This window comes from Pieris napi, chromosome 20 (genome assembly GCF_905475465.1).
Source record: "Pieris napi chromosome 20, ilPieNapi1.2, whole genome shotgun sequence".
In the NCBI taxonomy this organism is placed as follows: domain Eukaryota; kingdom Metazoa; phylum Arthropoda; class Insecta; order Lepidoptera; family Pieridae; genus Pieris; species Pieris napi.
The window spans coordinates 161985-183046 of NC_062253.1; the positions used below are offsets into that span (position 1 = coordinate 161985).

The window sequence follows — 21062 nt, forward strand, 5'->3', positions numbered from 1 at the left end:
TGAAAAAGCGTGTCTAAATAAGGCAAAATAAATTAAATGGTGTTTTTAAATTCTAGCCACTACTTCATTCAATCAGAATATTTGGCGATATTTTGCATTTTAATAGTGTTTAGGAAACTATTATATTTCATACTATACTCCATATACACTTTTATTTATATTTTACTTTAGTCAAAATTATAGGGCAAAGGCCCACTTCATATTAGGTGATACCGCCGCCCTCACACTCAATGCCAAAGGGGAGTGTCTCGCGAGTTCGTTGCCAGCTTTTTAAGGATTGGTACGCTCTTGTGTTGAAGAACGTCTGTCTGGAGAAGATTTAGTAAGATTAGCAGCAGATATTCTATTATATTTTCAGGTATAGAATTCGCCTTGTTTGTTTAATAACAACATAACACAAGAAATGTCTAAACAGATGAATTTAAAATGACTTTAAATTATGATTAGCGCCAACAAGGCCACACATAATGCCTAACCTAAAACAGAGAGGGAAAGAAACAAGTTATATACCATTTATAACCAACGAGTGGCCTCGATAGTAGGTGTGGACGGCACAAACATAGTGCTTATATGTTTACAAAGTATTTATTAACGTTCTACAAATATAGAAAGCTAAATCAATACAAGTGAATATGTGGATCCCCAAGGATGCTGGTGGACCTCGGAGGTACATTATTCTAGGACACTGATAGTTTCCCATAAGGGAATATTATAAAACGTGTTTTGTATAATGTGTAGTATTATTACTTGATAAAAAAAAAAACATTATTTAAAAAAAATGCATTCACCTTGAGATTGACATATTGTGTAATGCAAAATGAGTTCACTTCTGAATCATAAAAAGTACGAACGCTCTTAAATGATTAATGTAAAAATATTTAATGATAAACGTTGAATAAAATAGGTGAAAACACATTACTTTATAAAAACAGTATAATTAATTGCCTGAGAACATTTGAATAAATATGAATAAGAAATGTAATTGTTTCTGCTTTTGAAAATTATAAATAGTGAGCATTTAGTTTTAATGATACATGCTTGTTTTGTGAATATGTTTTTTAAATTTAATGGCGGACATACCCTATGGCAGTGGCTGTTTGGAATTATTGGTAAATATGTCAATCGCTTGTGACCTTCTCAATTTGCGCATAGATAAACCAAATTAATATTTTCAATTTGTTTTTTATTTAAATAAAAGATAAAGCACTATATATGTTTAATATTTATGGCGGAATAATGAAATATGTAACTAAACAACTACAATATGTTTAAAAAAGATTTAGTTCCTGATTTAATTAAGAGAGTAACTTTCCAGTTATATTCTGTAACTGTTGTCTTTCGACCAGAGGCAAGCGTTTTACTTAATTTGTGTTTAAGTATTGTTTAGTTATTTTCGTAGTATATTTTTTAATTATAGACTTATAAAATAGAAACACGAAGTAAAATGTATCTGCTGTCAAGTAAAATAAAAATTCGGCGCATATAGTCCGAACTCCAAAGTTAAATTTAAATTAGTTATTATTCAAATAATAACTAATTTAATAAATTAAAATAAATATAATAAAAAAATAAATAAATATAATAAAGTTAAATTATTTTTTTATTTTGTAAACAAATACGTAACTTACAAACAAAATAAAGATTTATCGCCTAACTATTAAATTTATATAAAATAACAAAGCTTAGAAAGAGTTTATTTTTATAATTACTACTTTTCAGGATCGTTGGGATACCTTCTCTACGGCCTAGAGGCAGCCTGGCTGTCTCCAATGACAAAGTACCTACAATCCACTGAATCCCCCTTGGGATATCCCCTTTCCAAGTACGCCATATCCTGGATCGGTAGTATTAACTGCTTCGCATCAGCGTTTTTCGTCATACCGTTCTCCTACTCTGCTGATAAATTCGGCAGAAAATGGATTGTGATTGCTACTGTTACTCCAAGCATAGTAAGAGTGTCTCATTTATGGTTAAATAATGTTTATTTATCTTACAACTTAAATTTTTTTATACAAAGAAATATTAATAAATCAGTGGCACTACAACTTTTTTCGGTATGGGACTCAGATTATTGAATCTGTTTCATGATCATTTGTCAATCTAATAGGCAAATAGGTGATCAAACACACGCCGTCGACTATTCGGTTCTAAGACAAGCCGATTTTCTCACGATGTTGTGATGTTCCTTCACCATTCGAGCGAATGTTAAATGCGCACATAGAAAGAAATTCTATTAGTGCACAGCCGGGGATCGAAACTACGATGTTAGGGTTGAGAGTCACTGAAGCCTAGTGGCTGGTATATAAATGTAAGGGAGTAGTCTCCCATACATATAAAGCTTACAACGAAACAACAACAATGACTAATAAATAGAAGTTATTTAACAAATAATACACAAATCTATAATTTCTTGTCAGTCACTTCAATAATTGCGCTCCCTCAAACGTAGTTTGTACGAATTTTTGTCAAGGCAATGTAGCTTGCTCACCTATTAACCCGACTCCTAATGTTTTTTTATTTTTATTTTTGGAATAATCAGATTATTATATATAGCATTTATAATGCAGCAGCGCCTTACTGAATTTTTGCTTATTTACTAACCGTTTATTTCAGATTTCCATACTTCTGAGACTTTTTGTACGAAGCCTAATAGTGTTGCTTGTAGCGCGGGCCCTCGTCGGCATAGCGGGTGCCGGCATCTTTGTTGTGATACCGATATATGTGCGTGAATTGTGCCAGACTAATTTAATAGGTATTTTTTTTTCTTACAATTAAATTCACGAAAGAGAGTGATTTACATCAATCACAATCTATACAATAATTGTGGCTAATAAGTTATATATTGATGACTTAATTTTCTACAAAACTAGTTAATAGCTTAAACTAAGGTTGTTCGTTAGCAGTCTTAGTGTAATGTTTTGACACTATGTTCGCGTGTCCGACCGCTCTAGCAATATTTATAAGCGCATATTTAATTATTATTATGTTCCACAATCCCTTTTCTTTTTAGAACATCGATCAGTCTTCAGTGAAATGCGATATTCTAGGTAAAAATGTCTCCTTGTGCTTTTCTTTTACCGTCTAGCCTTAATTACACTTGAGAAATAGTGCCTAGGCGAGGTTGTGAATTGCTTAACCACCCACCCACTTCGTCTGCTTATCCAGCTAGCTATTCCTTCGGTGTTTTAATAACCATGTTTAGTGTTAGTGCTATTAAGAATTATTGGAAAATACATGGTTGTATAGATGGATACAATATGTATATTAAAATCTATGAAGATTGTCATAAAAAATCTCTTCCAGGTACCATAGGATCTTTGGGCGCCCTTTTACAAAATATTGGAATTGTTTTAATGTATCTCCTCGGAGCATACTTCAATTATTATACGTTGCTGTGGATCTGTTTAGCTTTTAACGTTTTTATGGCGACAATGATGATATTTGCTCCTGAATCACCAGCGTATCTCGTCAAACGTGGCCATATTGATGTGAGTATTATTTATTTAGTTATTAAGTTTACGACATCATAATATTTAGTACTAAATCTACTAATTATTTTACTAAATCTTCCATCTAAAATGTATGACAATTAAAGTAAACATAAAATTAAAAATACAATTAAAACATAAACAAGGTAATATATAATTTGCTTTGAATTTTTGAAGTTAAGAATACTTCGTTAGGCGCGTTATGAAAAATTGATGAGAGTGAAATTTTACGATGCGCGCGCACCGTTACACAAAATTATTAGTATGAAGTTAGTGGCGTATGCCAACATACGCACACCGTCTATGTTCACTGTGTATTTATATTTATAATATTTATCCACAAGCTTTGAGTTTCTACATTTTAAACACCTGTTTTCATTTTGTTTTCATTATGTAAGTGCGAATTTTATATGTGCGTCTGAATTATAATCAGAAGTTATTTAAATTGAATATTTATTTTAATATTATTATGTTATTTATTTAATTTTTCAAATGTAAACTGAGCTTTATTGTCTATAATGACTCCTTTTCCAATCTTTGATTATTTAATTGTATCTAATTAATTATTTGCATGCAATCAAAAAATATTTTTATTTATACCAAAGAAGTGTAACTTCTTACACGCGTACATATTAAGTACACGCACCTTTTTTTTATACTTGTAACTTTATGAAACTTTAATAAAACGTATCCAAGCCAAAATAACGAAGATTGATGAATTTAGATTTGATGATAATTTTAAGACTTTTGTCTTTTGAGATAAATATTAAGGTACAAAGTAGTATTACAGAAAGTTTTGGCAACTATAGTAGGAGATGATTTAGGACTGTTCCTACAAAATCATTACATGATTTTTTTTATAATATAACTTCAAAAAAATATTTTGTTTCAATCTTATAATTGAGCTTTATTGATGTATATTTAGTGAAATATAGTTTTTTTTAATAACATAAATTGGTTTTAAATAAAGAGCAGTGTTGGCCTTATGGCTTCAGCGTGCGACTCTCATACCTGAGGTCATAGGTTCGATCCCCGGCTGTGCACCAATTGACTTTCTTTCTATGTGCGCATTTAACATTTGCTCGAACGGTGAAGGAAAACATCGTGAGGAAACCAGCTTGACTTAGACCCAAAAATTCGACACCGTGTGTCAGGCACTGGAGGCTGATAACCTACTTGCCTATTAGATTTAAAAATGATCATGAAACAGATTTAGAAATCTGAGGCCAAAACCTTAAGAGGTTGTAGCGCCACTGATATATTTATTATTTTAAAATAAAGTTCCTGACAATTTTATAAAAGCAAAAACATCATTTACGTACAGTGACATAGCACTTGGAGGAATATTCCTCCTATAACATCTATATACACCTTGCAGTATTCTTTAAAATCCAGAATTAACATTTATTCCCGTTTTAGAAAGCATATTCAACTGTAGCGTTTCTCAGAGGAGTTAATGAAAACAATGCCATTGTGAAAAATGAAATAGAACATATACAACGAAAGGAGGAGGAATATAAAAATATACCTCGGCTGGGTTATAGGGAAATATGTAAGTATTTATTCACCTAAGCATTGAAATTATACACATAACATGACAAAAATGATTTGGCTCAAAGTCACCAAGGCTGCCGATTTCAAGCTATAACGATGACTTTTTTATACCGTTGAAAAATGTATATATTAATAAATTATGACAGGATTTATACTTTTTGTTGTATTGCTTTTTAGTCAATATCGTACAGAAAACCATAAATTCGAAAACGTTTATCCAAGTATGATAAAATAATCAAAACCAAACCAAAGTACTTATATATATTTTTAATTAACAAATAAAGTTACTAAAAAATAACAAATAAGTTTACATTAAATTAACCACACTGTATCTGTTAATTTATAAACAACATATAACCATTAATCGAATAATAATAGCTATTACTTATAGTTCTTATCTGGTGCGAGCGTTGAAGAAGTATTGCGCACTCCTATGCATCACTGTAAAATTTTCAGCCTATAATATGTATTTGGAATTACATCAATCCTTATATTATAAAAAGGAAAGATTTGTAACAAATTTACTCCAAATATCCACTGTTCGAATGCTTATTTACCTCACTTTTTGTTGAATTGTGCTTACGCTGTTATGGCGGGTCTAAACGGGCCATGTTTTGCTGCAATTGATGGCTGCAACACTGTGGCCGGCAACATTGCAAACAATAGCAGCCACACTATGCAATATTGCAGTAATGTCCCGGCCATATAGCCAAACATGTTTTGTAAAGCCACATATGGCCGATGTTGCCACGATGGGTGGCCGGACGATCGCTAGGCTATCGAATTCACCTGCAATATTGCACAGCCAGTTCTCTTGTTGTTTCAGTCACTCTTTTTGTTATGGCGCGTCTAAACGGGCCATGTTTTGCTGCAATTGATGGCTGCACTGTTGGCCACTAATTGTCCGGCCATTAGAAAAATATTTTAATGCAGCTGATGGCCGAACAATCTATGGCTGGGCAATGTGTTGCAATATGTCTGCAATAGTATGGCCCATGATGCAGACTCCTAAACGGGCCACACAAACCGGCAACAATGGCTGACGAAATCACACTGATCGCAGCAGCTTTTATTGTTTTAAAAAATAAACAGAAAAAGAAGAGATTGTGGATTCGACCTTACCTAAATAGGCGTGAAACCTTAGACAATTTGAGTCTTGAAATAAGCCTGGATAATAAATTATTCAAGAAATTTACAAGAATGTCAAAAGGCGACTTTGACTTTCTTTTAAACAAAATTGGACCAAAAATAAAAAGAAATGATACAAACATGAGAACAGCAATATCTGTTACCACGAGATTGGCGATAACTCTACGGTTTTTGGCAACTGGAGATTCATTTAAAAGTTTGATGTACCTGTTCCGAGTGTCAGATGCTTCGATTTCTACTATTATTCCAGAGGTGTGTGCAGCTATTATAGAAGGATTAAAAGAATACATCAAGGTAAGTTGACATAGGTTTATTAAGTTTGCTATTATAAATATTATTAATAAGGAGTAATTAGTAATAAAGTAATTATTATGTACTTTTTAAATTTAATAATAAAAGGTTTCTAGTAATAACAATTAGTGGCTAATCATAGTAAGAAATTTGGTAGTCCTTAAAAATACTAATTTTCAGTTTCATGCATCATTTTGGATAGTAAACGACACAAGTTCTTCATAATTTAATTTTGACTGTGTTTTATCTGAAACGGCGTTATCTTCAGATTGAGGATTTTGAGGAGGTGGTGTGGATAAATCTGAATATAGACTTTCTGAAGTACCAGCTCGAGTTCTGTACATTGACATGTCACATTCAAATAGTATTTTCATGATTTTCAATTCAGCCTGCGAACGCGTGTAGTCGTCATATTTACTCATTTTGTTGGCAACATGCTCTCCGAAAGCAGCATATTCGTTTTTTTTTTCGCCAGCATCGCGTATAATATTTTGAGCCTTTTCTAATAGTGGATCTGTAGTCTTGGACCTTTTAGTTCGTGGTTTTGGTGTAGTATCGACGGCATCCAAAGAGCCAGTCGTTTCTATTTCTACGAATTCACGTGGGTCAGCATTGATGTCAGTGTGTGTAGTTTCAGTCGCCTGTGAATACATGAAATTGTTAGTATATCTTTAAACTTTTTCAGAAGCCGTCAGGAGTCACAGAGTGGAAACAAGTTGCAAAAGATTTCAAGGATCGTTGGAATTTCCCTCACTGTTTGGGTGCACTAGATGGCAAACACGTCGCAATTACCTGTCCACCGAACAGTGGCAGTCAATATTACAATTATAAGCAGTTTTATAGCATAGTGCTATTTGCTGTAACAGATGCACGTTACAATTTTCTTTATGTACATGCTGGAGTTCAAGGAAGTATATCTGATGGGGGAGTTTTTAGACATACAGCTTTTGGGAAAGCACTTCTGCGTCAAACTCTCAACATACCACACCCTGAAACCCTTCCCGGCCGAGAAATGTTAACACCGTATATTTTCCTGGCAGACGATGCATTTCCCTTAACAGAGAATATTTGCAAGCCCTATACGTTAGATTTGAACATAGGATCTCCAAAACGTGTATGTAACTATAGAATATCTCGAGCACGCCGTATTGTAGAAAACTCTTTTGGTATCTTGTGTTCAGTTTTCCGTATATTACACACAACTATTGATGTTGAGTTAAAACATGTGCAAGATATAGTTGTGGCTTGTGCACATTTACATAATTTTTTGCGACGAAATACAAGAGCAAGATCTCTGTATTCACCTCCTGGGACCTTTGATAGTGAAGATATTGACGTTGGTAGAATAATGCCAGGCTCATGGAGAGATGACGAACAAAGTTTAACAGATTTAAGAATATTGGGAAGGAATGCAACCACAAGAGCAAAAGCAATAAGAGACGAATTTATGCATTATTTTATGACAGAGCAGGGGCGAGTAGCATGGCAAGATAAATATTTAGAAGGAACAAGTTCAAGATAACATAACATTCAGTAACATAACATAGCATTCAGAGGGAAGATTTTTAAGTTATCAATCGATATGATGCATACTTAATACACAGATATGTACATTTTTAATTTCTAAAATACTTTATTAAAGATACTTACGTTAGAAGTTGCATTTTCACTATCTAATCCTATATTAGCGGAATTTTGTTTTAAGAGAAACGATAGCGCATCGTAAGCAAACCACTTTACTGTTTTACCGCCAGCACTACCACTTTTCTTCTTTTTCTCCTCATTATTTGCGTAAGTTCTTAGGCTTCTGAATTTTTTGTAAGCCTCGTTGCTTGTTATGCCAAACTTTTCAGCGATTTCATTCCATGCATCTTTTTTAGCATTCCTATCTTTGTATATGCCGGTTTTTATATCCCACAACTCAGGGTATAAATGTACTTCATTAATGAAATCAGTAATTTTCTCGTTAGACCACGTAGCAGTCATTTTTACGTAGTAGCCTAAATTTTAATAAATATTTAATTTAACGACAAATACAGCTGATCGCAAAACACAGAATAAAGCAACAGGCACACTTCACTCAAAGCAAACGTCATGTCGCGTAGAAAAGGATACACTATGCCATAGCAAAGAGAGTGACTGAAACAACAAGAGAACTGGCTGTGCAATATTGCAGTTGAATTCGATAGCCTAGCGATCGTCCGGCCACCCATCGGGGCAACATCGGCCATATGTGGCTATACAAAACATGTTTGGCTATATGGCCGGGACATTACTGCAATATTGCAAAGTGTGGCTGCTATTGTTTGCAATGTTGCCGGCCACAGTGTTGCAGCCATCAATTGCAGAAAAACATGGCCCGTTTAGACGCGCCATTATGGCATAGTTTATCCTTTTCTACGCGACATGACGTTTGCTTTGAGTGAAGTGTGCCTGTTGCTTTATTCTGTGTTTTGCGATCAGCTGTATTTGACGTTAGATTACTACGTAAAAATGACTACTTTTGACATTCTAGTTCTTGAATAATTTATTATCAAGACTTATTTCTAGACTCAAATTATCTACAGTTTCACGCCTATTTAAGTAAGGTCGAATCCACAATCTCTTCTTTTTCTGTTTCAAAACAATATAAGCTGCTGCGACAAGTGTGATTTCGTCAGCCATTGTTGCCGGTTTGTGTAGCCCGTTTAGGAGTCTGCATCATGGGCCATACTATTGCAACACATTGCCCAGCAACAGATTGTTCGGCCATCAGCTGAATTAAAATATTTTTGTAATGGCCGGGCAATTAGTGGCCAACAGTGCAGCCATCAATTGCAGCAAAACATGGCCCGTCTAGACGCGCCATTATAGAAAGAGCCAGTCATCTAAAACTGTTCTGTGTTTTAGGCAAAACTGTGTAAGACTAATATAACAGACATGAAAATAGTATTTTTTTCTACCAGATAACTTCTTAATTAGCAATTATTTGTACTGAAATTTGTATAATGGCGCGTCTAAACGGGCCATGTTTTGCTGCAATTGATGGCTGGACTGTTGGCAACTAATTGTCCGGCCATTAGAAAAATATTTTAATGCAGCTGATGGCCGAACAATCTATGGCTGGGCAATGTGTTGCAATATGTCTGCAATAGTATGGCCCATGATGCAGACTACTAAACGGGCTACACAAACCGGCAACAATGGCTGACGAAATCACACTTGTCCCAGCAGCTTATATTGTTTTAAAAAAGAAACAGAAAAAGAAGAGATTGTGGATTCGACCTTACTTAAATAGGCGTGAAACTGTAGACAATTTGAGTCTAGAAATAAGTCTTGATAATAAATTACTCAAGAACTAGAATGTCAAAAGCAGTAATTTTTACATAGTAATCTAACGTCAAATACAGCTGATCGCAAAACACAATATAGCAACAGGCACACTTCACTCATAGCAAACGTCATGTCGCGTAGAAAAGGATACACTGTGCCATAACAAAGAGAGTGACTGAAATAGCAATAGAACTGGCTGTGCAATATTGCAGTTGAATTCGATAGCCTAGCGATCGTCCGGCCACCCATCGGGGCAATATCGGCCATATGTGGCTATACAAAACATGTTTGGCTATATGGCCGGGACATTACTGCAATATTGCATAGTGTGGCTGCTATTGTTTGCAATGTTGCCGGCCACAGTGTTGCAGCCATCAATTGCAGCAAAACATGGCCCGTTTAGACGCGCCATAATTCATATTCCTATCTATTTACGTACATTTAAGCCTAGTGTAAATATATAATTTAGTTTGTGGAAATATCAGTATTCTTATCTCACTAGCGATAAGAGTCAAAAGTTTTGGAATCCAGGTAACAATTTTCCGACTTATTTTCAAAACATAATTAATAATGAAAACAAAAAAATACTATGAAAGAATATTATGTGGAATGCATTCTTGCGCTATGTTAGATAATTTCCCTTGATTCTACTTAATGGACACCTAAAATATATACGTTTTTATATAAGGGGCGACGTGAGGCTCGTCTGATGTTTAGATACCGCTACCATGGACACTCTCAATGCCAGAGGGTTGCGAGTGTGTTGCCGGCATTAGAATTGTTATGCTCTTTTCTTAAAGGACCCTAAGTCGAATTGGTTCAGAAATACTTAAGTGGGCAGCTGGTTCCACATAGTGGCAAAAACTGTCTTAACAAACGCTCAGTTGTATGTTGTAGAATACTGTATTTCTACCTTATACAATAATGTAACTTGTTCTTTTTAAGTTAAAAACAAGTCCTGGCGCAACGGTTTTATAATAATGATGCTAGTGTGGACCACATATGGATGGAATGGTGCCCTCACGATCATTACTTACGCTTCAGCTGTACTTGAGGCCACCGATTCTAACATTAATATCAGCCCGGAAATACAATCCATCAGCTTTCCCGTTGTATCGATTATTGCTGCCTTTACTTTAACCATTGTTGCTGAAAGGTGTGGAAGAAAGGTAAGTTGTATTAATAAAATTATTCGTATGATGTGTAAGGATTAAATTATCGACGCCAAATTAGCCTCTAAGAAGCTTGGCGTGCTTAGCAAGGCGAGTCGACACTTCACTCCGGGCTACCGCTTGCAACTCTATAGAGCGCCAGAAGTCGACCCATGGAGTACTATTGTCACTTTGGCTGGAGTTCCAAATTAGCTCCTCAGCTCTTTCAAGAAGTGACAATTTCAGTGTCTATGGACGGCGGAACCACTTAATATCAGTTGAGCCTCCGGCCCGTTTTCCCCATTTTATATAAAAAAGATTAAATAAATAAGTGAGTATAAATTGTGGCAACCACGATCGGCATAAATGTTATTTTTTTTAAATCAATTTATTTTAATCTTTATAAAAAGCGCATATAAACATTTAATAGACCATTCTAAGACAGAAAAATAATAACTACCTACACAATACTTTCAAATAATTTAAATTAATATTGAGCTATACGTATACTATAAATATATTATAATCGTCATCCTTAGTTGGATAACAGAATAATAACGCTCGTATCCAGAAACCCCTGGTTAATCGTAGCGGAAACTGGTTCCTATATGCACCTATGCACCTATTGTACACACCGAAAGTTAACACCAATCACAGAGGGAACAACTTTATGGTTAGGGCGGCGAGTAAGTTTAATAGTCTAACTTGTGATATTGACCTATTCGCCTCAAGTGTGGTGTCGGCAAGGAGAGCTATGACATCTGAGCTCCTCAGTGGAAGGAATGATGAACCATAAGTTTTTATAAGTGTACATATAAGTTATACTAAACTGTTTAGCGTAACTTAACCAATTTTTACTTAGTTTATTACTTTCTTTGATATATATTTATTTAATTGAATAAAATCATTTTATTGTTACCAATACAGTTAATATTATTAGTACCTAACTATTTGTAAAGATTTATTTAATGGCGTAAAAGAATATTGTATTTAGTAAGTAAGTTAGTAATAAGCTGTAAATCTTTCTCAATAAATATAAAAAAAAATACTATGAATACCTGTTTCAGGTTCTTCATGCAGGATCTTATGCTCTTTCTGGGTTATCCTTTAGTCTACTTGGAGGAGCAATGCTGTGTCAAAAACTAGGCTACATGATCCCTGGCTGGCTCCCAATCACGTGCATGATCATCGCAGTTGGCATGTTTTCTAGTGGAGTCAGGTCTCTTCCGTTTATTATATGCCTCGAGATGTTTAATTTTCAGGTAATTATTGTTATATAGCCTTCCAGATGGTATAGCCGTCAAATTCTCAAAGTAAATAGTTAATAACAAAACTTCCTCTGCCGAATATTGGTCTAATGGAGACTTTATACAATGGTTAAGTCAGAAGTACTTAAGGGCTGCTCGTTATATCATTAGTTACAAGATGTGGGAATATGTTTTTTTATTTCCAACACACAAATATACAATGTTTACAATATTCTTAACTTACCTAGTAATAATAATAATTAAAAATTTATTATTTCTTTAAGAATTCTCTTAACATTTATAAGTACGTACATATCAGAAGTGAAACTTCTTTGGCAAACAAATTTTTAAGTCTTGTTCATATTTATACAAATTTAAAACTTTAGATTTCCGAGACTTAGAGGGAGGGAAAAAGGACAAATTAAAAAATTAAATTAATTAAATAATTAAATTAATTTTTATGTTATGAAATTAAAGAATTTAATTGTCATTAAAATATTAAAAATTAATACAAATTATAAATTAAATTTATTTCTTCGATAATTACAACACGTGGCATTTTAATTTACAATTCGTCATTTGAGATTTCAATACATTATTTTGCATAAACTATAAATACTAATATTTCATTAATTCTCTTTACGAAATTTTAATTTTAAAAATATAATTTCTATAAGGTGTTTCGCCTTTCTCACTCTCTCTCAATCGCTCTCTCGATTTTCTTCGACAAAAACGCTGCACATCTTCGTGACGTTTTCGTAAAAATTTACCCTCATACGCCTTAAGAAGTTTCACTTCAAAAATTAATAATGAAGCAGAAAGGTAACTGATTTTGTTCAATACACATATCACACTATCTTTTGAAAACATTATTGAAACAAGTTTGTTTAGAACAAATTAAAATCAACTTTGACTAAGTTCATCCGAGTTCATTTTAAATGATATTTACTTTTACTTGTGTGGTTATATTGTTCAGAATCATAATGGAGTTTATTCAGAATAAACGAAACGAGCGAAATTTTTAAATATGACTTTAAATCTGTTATAGGTTCGAGCACAAATCACAGGAATCATACAAACGTATGGATGGGCTTTGGCATCGACACAACTTCTGGCTTTTCCCACACTTATTGAAACTTTTGGTCTTCATGTAAGTTTCATCATTTTCGGTGTAATCAATTTTACTGGGATGGTGATTGCTCTTGGTATACCAGAAACTAGAGGCATATCTGAAGAAGAAATTTTGAGAAAATTAAACAAATAAATAATAAATGGTGTAACGGTGTATCTATGTAAAAATAGTATATACTTGTAAACAACTTTTATAAGTATTTCATGTATGATGTTTGAGTGCACAAATAAAAGAATATAAATGCACACTTTTATTTCATCTGAATACTGCGAATTAACAGTAGTCGTAGCGTCGGTGGTGTACAGGTCTACGCAGTGTGTAGAGGAGGTCTACGCGATTGTACCCCGCTACGGCGTGGGCCTATTAAATAATATACGGAGTAAAACGATATGCTTCTAACTTAAAATATACATCATAAATATTAAAAATATATTTTCGAGATAATAATTTTATAAATAGTATTTATATAACGTTAAATATTGATTTAATAAAATGGTAGTAGTAGTGATAAGAGCTATAGTAATAAGCAAATAAAAAGAATAAACAGTGCTACATAATTATTTATAAAATGTGCATGATTAAATTAATTTAAACACGAAAAAGGCTAGTAACTATCCTTGACCGTGTCATGTCAAATAGTATATTTTTTATCATATCTATATAAAAAGGGGTTATATGTTTATAAGGGTTGAGTGGTTTGAATTTGGAATGTGAACATTCACTCATTCATCACCAAAGACATCGATCAGGAACATAAGAAAACATTATTGGCTGTCAAAAATAGAGAGGATTAAATTAAATTTAAAATTGTTTGTAGTAAAAAACATAAAAATTCTTTCTTGTGTTGCAAATAATACTTTCTTAACACTGCATAAAAAATATGGAAAATCAAGTTGCATGCGGCGTTTAAATTAATATCAGATTCAGCATAAAATAAAATAGAAATCAAATAAATAGACAAACAATAGTTTCATTTAATTAGAGTTTCAATTACTACATAAGCTATCCTTTTTATTGGCAGGTAATTAAGCGATTGAAGGAGCCATTCGCCATTTGAAATGATGTTATAATTCTACAGTATTCAACAACTGTGAAAATTAATCGTAGTAAACAAATTATTTATTTGATTGTTTTTATCTTTTTAGGGTTTATTTTGTGTATTCTAAATATAAAAGCGAAAATAGATTGTATAATGCACTTGCAACTCCATGTTTAATGGTTAAGTGAAAGCCAAATATCGGTGTAATGTAAAAAAAATATACTTCCGTTTCCGTACAAAATATAAGAACAAACAAATACTATTATCTATCATAATATAACATTTTATTTAAATACAACTTCTTTAAACGATATTAACGCTCGTTGATTACATCATTTACATAACTAGAAGTGAACAAGGACTTATGTTAATATGTAATTAATTTTCGTATATTTCTTTAACAATTATTTTCGTGAAATAAGTCAAATTATTTTCTTAACCGAAGTGCCAGACAGTGTAACATTTAAATTTAGTTTTCACCACTATTTACTATTATTTCATATTCTAATCAAATAATAAACATTACTTATTATAACACACTATCTACATCAGTTTGTTAATGTCAATGCTCTTCATTGCACGTATATTGCGAATTAAATTCAAAAATGGTGGTGGAATTGAAGACGCAACTACAAAACTTAAAGGGTCATACATATTGGCAATGGCTTTTTGGAACAATAGGTAATTTATTATTTGGTTTCACTACTGTCGCTTGAAACCACGCTGTTTTAAGACGACTACCTTTTTAGGTCTGGGCCTCAGATTTCTGTATTTGTTTCATGATCATTTGTCAATCTAATAGGCAAATAGGTTATCAGCCTGCTGTGCCTGACGCCGTCGAAGGTAAGCCGGTTTCCCTAGGATGTTTGCTAAACAATATATATAATAAAAGAAAAAACTAAACTTTTGGAATTGGATTTGGAATTCACTAAATGTCATGTATTTTTGTACATTAAATGTCTAGGTTTACGGACGATCATTTTTACGCGATAACGTCATAAGAAAACATGATCTATAGCTAAATTATCATTTTTTTGCATAATACAAAGAAGAAGTTAATTGGAAATTACAATTTTTTCAATGAATTAACATTTATTTGCACTCGTTAATTTTTTTTAATCATTAAAGAACAGGTATATGATATTATATCGATATTCATTTAAATTATTAAAATGCAAATTATTTACCGTCTTTGCTGCAATTGTTGTTGTAATAAACAATGGAATTCTCACGAACTCTTCTCTTCACAAAAAAGGCCTAATCATGATATACGATAAGTGTGCGTACTTATTTATCTCGTACTTGGTTGACAGCAAGTTTGGGCTTTTTGGTCTACGGCCTGGAGGCAGCCTGGTTATCTCCCACAACAAAGCACCTTCAATCGGCCGACTCTCCTCTGGGCTACCCCCTTTCTAACAGTGCCATATCCTGGATTGGGAGTATAAACTGCTTCGCGTCAGCGTTCTTCGTAATCGCCTTCTCTTACTCGGCTGATAGATTTGGAAGGAAATGGGTAGTGTTTGCTATCACTATACCAGTAATGGTAAGAAATTAATTTCGATCTACTTATTAGAATCATAGACAATGTCACAAACGCAGCGTTTGAAAAACATTTATAGGACTTTTTTAGCTTATGCTCGCATTCGATTCGAAAATGGATATTTTTCATTATATGTTTTGAACATTTACTTACTGTGTTTCGTTTACAATTTCCTAGTATTCTGTTCCTAAATACTGTCATTTATGTTAATAAGTCTTAAGTGAAGGATTCAATTTTTAATATTAAAAATTATGAATATATTGAGTTACACAAAAAATTTTGGGAAACACTAGTTCTAATGTTAACCTAACGTGTGCGGTAATTAAATTCCTTAGGTTTCATAACTAAGAGATTAAAAACTACTACTTGTGTGGACACATTAGCCCCGTCTCATCTCCCTCGGACAAGCACTAAAGCTGGCGTGGCTGCAGAGCAGGGAAAATAATAAACGACTCAAATATAAGTCTTTCTCCAAGTTTGTATTTGTTTCCTTTGGAGTATACTCTTGGGTTTAAGTGCACAGGCGCTAATTAGATATTTAAGTTGGCGCCTGGTAGGTAGTAACGGTGAGCCCAGAGCTGGTGCTTTCTTCGCTCGACAAATAAGTATCGCAATACAGAGAGGAAATTCCAGCATTAAATTTTAATTTTCTATATATCAATTTATTATTATTTTTAATATACCTATTGTAACTTTTGTATATTTGTGTGAGGTCAGATTAAAATAGCGTATACAAACTAAGAACTCGTTGCTTCCTTAAAATATGTTATGGAAACAAAATAAGTAAAAATCTTTGAATGGTATATTTTGATATATAACAGCTTTTTTTTCAACTAACGCAGCTATAACCTGCAAGCAAAAACAAACTACAAAAAATAAGCTTAGTACAACATTTTTGAATTATTTTTCAGCTTTCCATTCTCTTAAGACTGTTTGTGCCAAACATAATAGCTTTGTTGATCGCTCGCGCCCTCGCAGGCAGTGCAGCCAGTGGTGTCTTCGTAATTATCCCTATGTATATACGGGAGTTGTCTCAGACTAACTTAGTAGGTAAGCAATATGTATGATTATATTGCCTTGAACAATGGGCTTCCTGTCTGTATATAATTATAGTAGGATTCTGGTATTATGGTTCTTTAAGCAACACACATTAAGTATTAAAACATAGCGAAAGTTGTAAAACATTACTGTTGGGAGATAATGTATAATGCATGAGAAACTCAGCATGTCTTAGACCTCAGAATTGACATTTGTCTGACAGTGCTGATCTTCAAGTAGTTAAAAAACCCAATAACATGCACAGAAATGTGTCCCATGCTTTATTAAGGGGACGGGTATTGAGAAAGAACTTCAAGACGCTGAGGCATCTAAGTACACATTTAGATTATAAATATTTCTCAACGAATACGTTCAATTATAATCTTTTGATAACTTTAGGTGCCACAGGATCGTTGAACATATTGCTCCAAAATACTGGCTTCCTCATAATGTATCTGATAGGAGCATACTTTGAATATTATACTGTGTTATGGATATACTTGACCATCACAATTTTGATGGCGTGCTTAATAACGCTTGCCCCGGATTCACCAGCTTATCTCGTGAAACGAGGACGGCTTAATGTAAGTATGTACATTTTAACTTACTATCGAAAATGCTTGTGAGAATCGGATACTTTTTCACTTTCTTACGATCACATCACTACTTTTCGTAAAAAATAAAATAAAATAAAAATAAATATAAGTCTCAGGTTTTAAAAGCAGGATAGATTTGTTTTGTAATATCATCCATTTGTTTACCCGGTAATTAAAAACAAGTGAATCCGCAGTCAACAGCTTCCTAACAATATGGGCGTTAATTTTTCTAGTACACGAGATTTGACTTTACAATTGTTTCATGAAAATTTTTGTTCTTTATCAGGAAGCCTATGCGACAGTTGCCTTCTTGAGAGGTCGCTCAATAGATGACAAGGAAGTAAAAACAGAAATTGAGTCCATGCAACAGCAGGAAGAGCAATTTAAAAACCAACCCAAACTTAGTTTGAAAGAAATATGTAAGAAAATTTTTTATGAAACTTGAAAAAGGCAGACAATCTTTATTCATCGAGAAATCTTTATAATCTTCATTTAATCTTCATCTACAATAACCAGCTCAATTCACCGTGTATTTGATTGATTCGGTTTACTTAGGTACCATTATGCTATATGTATTTTTTACTTTATATGAGCATTTTTTTATTTATTAAAGAATGTTTTATAAGAAGATCCCAATACAACAAGTATTATAATCAAAAACACAAAAAAGATAAAAATACCGTAGCCATTAACATTAAAAAATCCATTCATACATTTTTTTATATTAATTAAGTTGGTATATTGTGTGTTGGTATTAGTGAGTTGGGTTAGTTTCATCATTTATATCTCGAGAACCGAGATTTGCTTTCTTTAAGACCGATTTCGTCACCGGAATAGGATGATACATATAAAAAATTACGATGTATCAATAAATCATCGAGCCATTTATGTTTAATTAATGGCGTAACAAAAGGGTACATGACCTGTCACGTAATGTTGTCTATGGTTTGTTTTGAAAGTAATGTATAGCTAATAGTAAAACGTTGAGATTGGAGTCTCCCGGGCGATGTTGTGATTGAACTAATAATGTTGAATCAATTTTAAAATCATAAATCTGCTCATTCATTAACTGTTAGACGGAACAAGGTTATCCGGGTCAGCTAGTAATGTATATAAATAATTAATACCACACATAACATATTGTGATCCCAATGTCATAAAATATACCAATTTTATAATATACGCAATTTAAATTTCAGTCAAAAATAAAGCATGGCGCCGTGGTTTCATTCTCTTAATGGCATCATGGGTAACCCAGACATGGAATGGTTCCTTCGCTATCGTGACCTACGCTTCAATAGTCCTGCAGGCCACAGGCTCCAACTTGAGCATCAGCCCTGAAATACAGTCCGTCAGTTTTCCAATTATCATGATTATTGCATCCTTCACGTTGACTGCAATTGCCGAAAGGTGTGGTAGAAAGGTGAGATTTAATTCAAAAATAAAGCAAGAACTCTTTAGGGGTTTCGGAAGAAAAACCAAGGTTTTACTCGACAGTTATCAAAGTTTACCTGGTGGCCGATAAAAAGTAATTATTTATTGAATATCTCGAAACTGAACACACTTTATTAACTAACACTTTCAACTAATTATTTAATTGAAGTCGCGTTCATTCAAAGATAATCAAAGTAATCTTAAAATAACTATTATTAATGCTGGCCATAAACATCTTCAACTTTATATGGTGCTGCGAACATATTATGTGAAAATTTCAGTTGTAGCACTTATATCTCATGCCAGCGAGATCATACTGCACGTAGTCAATGAAAACGGACCTGCAATGGCAGATTCCAAAAGTGCAAGTAGTTTGTTTAAAGCCAATATAAGATCTGAGATCACCTGTGGATCTACTACGAAACTGGGAGTTCCCAAGCACCTAAATTGGAATGTACCTCATCCATTGTGAGGTTCAACCGTATGACTTCCAACCTATTTAAGCCCGAAAGGGGATTTTAGCAAATAATAGGATGAAAAAGTAGGATGTTAATTTAACTTATCTTAATAAAATCTTAATTTAATTTTTAAATATACAGTTTTGGTTTTTTGTGAATGATGTAAAGGAGCACACGGTCGGACACTCAACTGAAGTTAAGTAAAATCACCACCCATGGTCACTCAAACAGCCAGAAATTGTGGTGATATGGTAGACACACGGTCCATTATTCCACATAAAGCCTTTTATGGATATATAATTTTGTATTTCTCCATCTCTTTCAGCCTCTCCACGCTGGTGCATATCTTCTATCATCAATCGCTCACACTGGTCTTGGAGTATCTTTATTGATTCAGCAGACCGGATATTCCATTCCCTCCTGGCTTCCTATACTGTGTATGATTCTAGCTGTGGCCACATATGCGGGCGGAGTGCGGTCGATGCCCTATATCATCAGCGTTGAGCTGTTCAACTTTCAGGTAATATATTCAATAGATTTGTGACGATTATTCAAGCGAGATTAGTGTTTCAGTTATAATTAAACTATAGTAATAATTATAACACTGTGTGATAACTTTGCACGTCAATATCATTTAACCTTCGGCCTAGCTCCTCCAGAATTTTTCTTCTGGCTTCTGGTTGACTTCTGACTTCTGACTCTTCAAAATTTTTAGTTAGAGTTTTGGTACTCCTCTGTTTGTAACAAAAAATAATTATACTAAAGATATACCCAAATATGAAATACATAATATATGACCTAACTTTTACAAAAGAAAAAAAATCCTAATTCATTAAGATTCCGTGATAGCTTCAACAAGTCAAGGTTTAAATAGCGGTCGTTGTATGTTTGGGCTGCGCGATACAAAACTGAGTTAGCATAGTTGGTGTTGATGTGAGGAATGTGAAGCAAAACTATTTTTCTAGAAGTGAGCTGCAATTCATTTTATTTGAGATGATATCATATTGTAATACATATAAATCGTATTGTTTTCGTCGAGAGCCTAAAGTGTCAATTTTAAAATGTTCACACGCGTTTTAATAGGTATTAAACTTATTATGGGCCTTATCGTAGATAAATTTGTGTAACTGTAATGTGTGACTAGGTGACCAAACCGAGCAACCATATTCAAGAACAGTTCTGACATATGACGTATAGTTTAGCATTTATTCTTTCTTCATGAAAATGTTCACTGACACGTCTAACAAAAACAAACTGCTTATAGGATTTGTATATCTTTATAGGTACGAGCAAAACTCTTGGGCCTGCTACATACCTTTGGCTGGTCGTCGGTGTCATCACAGCTCTTCGCGTTCGGTCCCCTTGTGGACTCATTTGGACTACATTACACGTTCATCCTTTTTGGAGTTATCAACCTTCTTGGTGCCTGTATTGCTATGTTTATACCGGAAACAAGGAGGAAAACGGAAGAACAAGTTATGGGGAAACTTGACAAGAAAAGAAAATGTCCTAGTTAGTCCAACAGAATCTCTAATAGAAAGTGTAGAATGTTCGTTTTGTATAATTAAATGTATAAATAAATTGCTACGAATTGTTATTTTAGATTGTTAAAACAATTAACTATTCATTATTT

The 21062-nt window shown here is 33.5% G+C and overlaps 3 protein-coding genes across 4 annotated transcripts; all 3 read left to right on the forward strand.

Moving 5' to 3' along the window:
- Window positions 1-506: 506 nt before the first annotated feature.
- LOC125059622 (facilitated trehalose transporter Tret1-2 homolog) lies at window positions 507-13569 on the forward strand. 2 transcript variants are annotated; one of them, XM_047664123.1, is made up of 8 exons: window positions 507-667; window positions 1720-1949; window positions 2614-2752; window positions 3304-3488; window positions 4908-5040; window positions 10740-10963; window positions 12013-12207; window positions 13241-13569. In XM_047664123.1, the coding sequence occupies exons 1-8, from the start codon at window positions 649-651 to the stop codon at window positions 13454-13456; spliced, it is 1341 nt and encodes a 446-aa protein (XP_047520079.1). In that variant the 5' UTR covers window positions 507-648; the 3' UTR covers window positions 13457-13569. The 2 variants fall into 2 exon arrangements, with proteins under 2 accessions (XP_047520079.1, XP_047520078.1); XM_047664122.1 differs by lacking the exon at window positions 507-667 and adding an exon at window positions 829-1109.
- LOC125059624 lies at window positions 5874-8055 on the forward strand. Its single transcript, XM_047664125.1, has 2 exons — window positions 5874-6485; window positions 7168-8055. The coding sequence occupies exons 1-2, from the start codon at window positions 6078-6080 to the stop codon at window positions 8002-8004; spliced, it is 1245 nt and encodes a 414-aa protein (XP_047520081.1). The 5' UTR covers window positions 5874-6077; the 3' UTR covers window positions 8005-8055.
- A 1231-nt stretch (window positions 13570-14800) lies between the features above and the next one.
- LOC125059924 (facilitated trehalose transporter Tret1-like) lies at window positions 14801-21026 on the forward strand. The gene is made up of 8 exons (XM_047664623.1): window positions 14801-15044; window positions 15677-15906; window positions 16815-16953; window positions 17341-17525; window positions 17824-17956; window positions 18737-18960; window positions 19755-19949; window positions 20713-21026. The coding sequence occupies exons 1-8, from the start codon at window positions 14969-14971 to the stop codon at window positions 20944-20946; spliced, it is 1416 nt and encodes a 471-aa protein (XP_047520579.1). The 5' UTR covers window positions 14801-14968; the 3' UTR covers window positions 20947-21026.
- The last annotated feature ends 36 nt before the right edge of the window (window positions 21027-21062 follow it).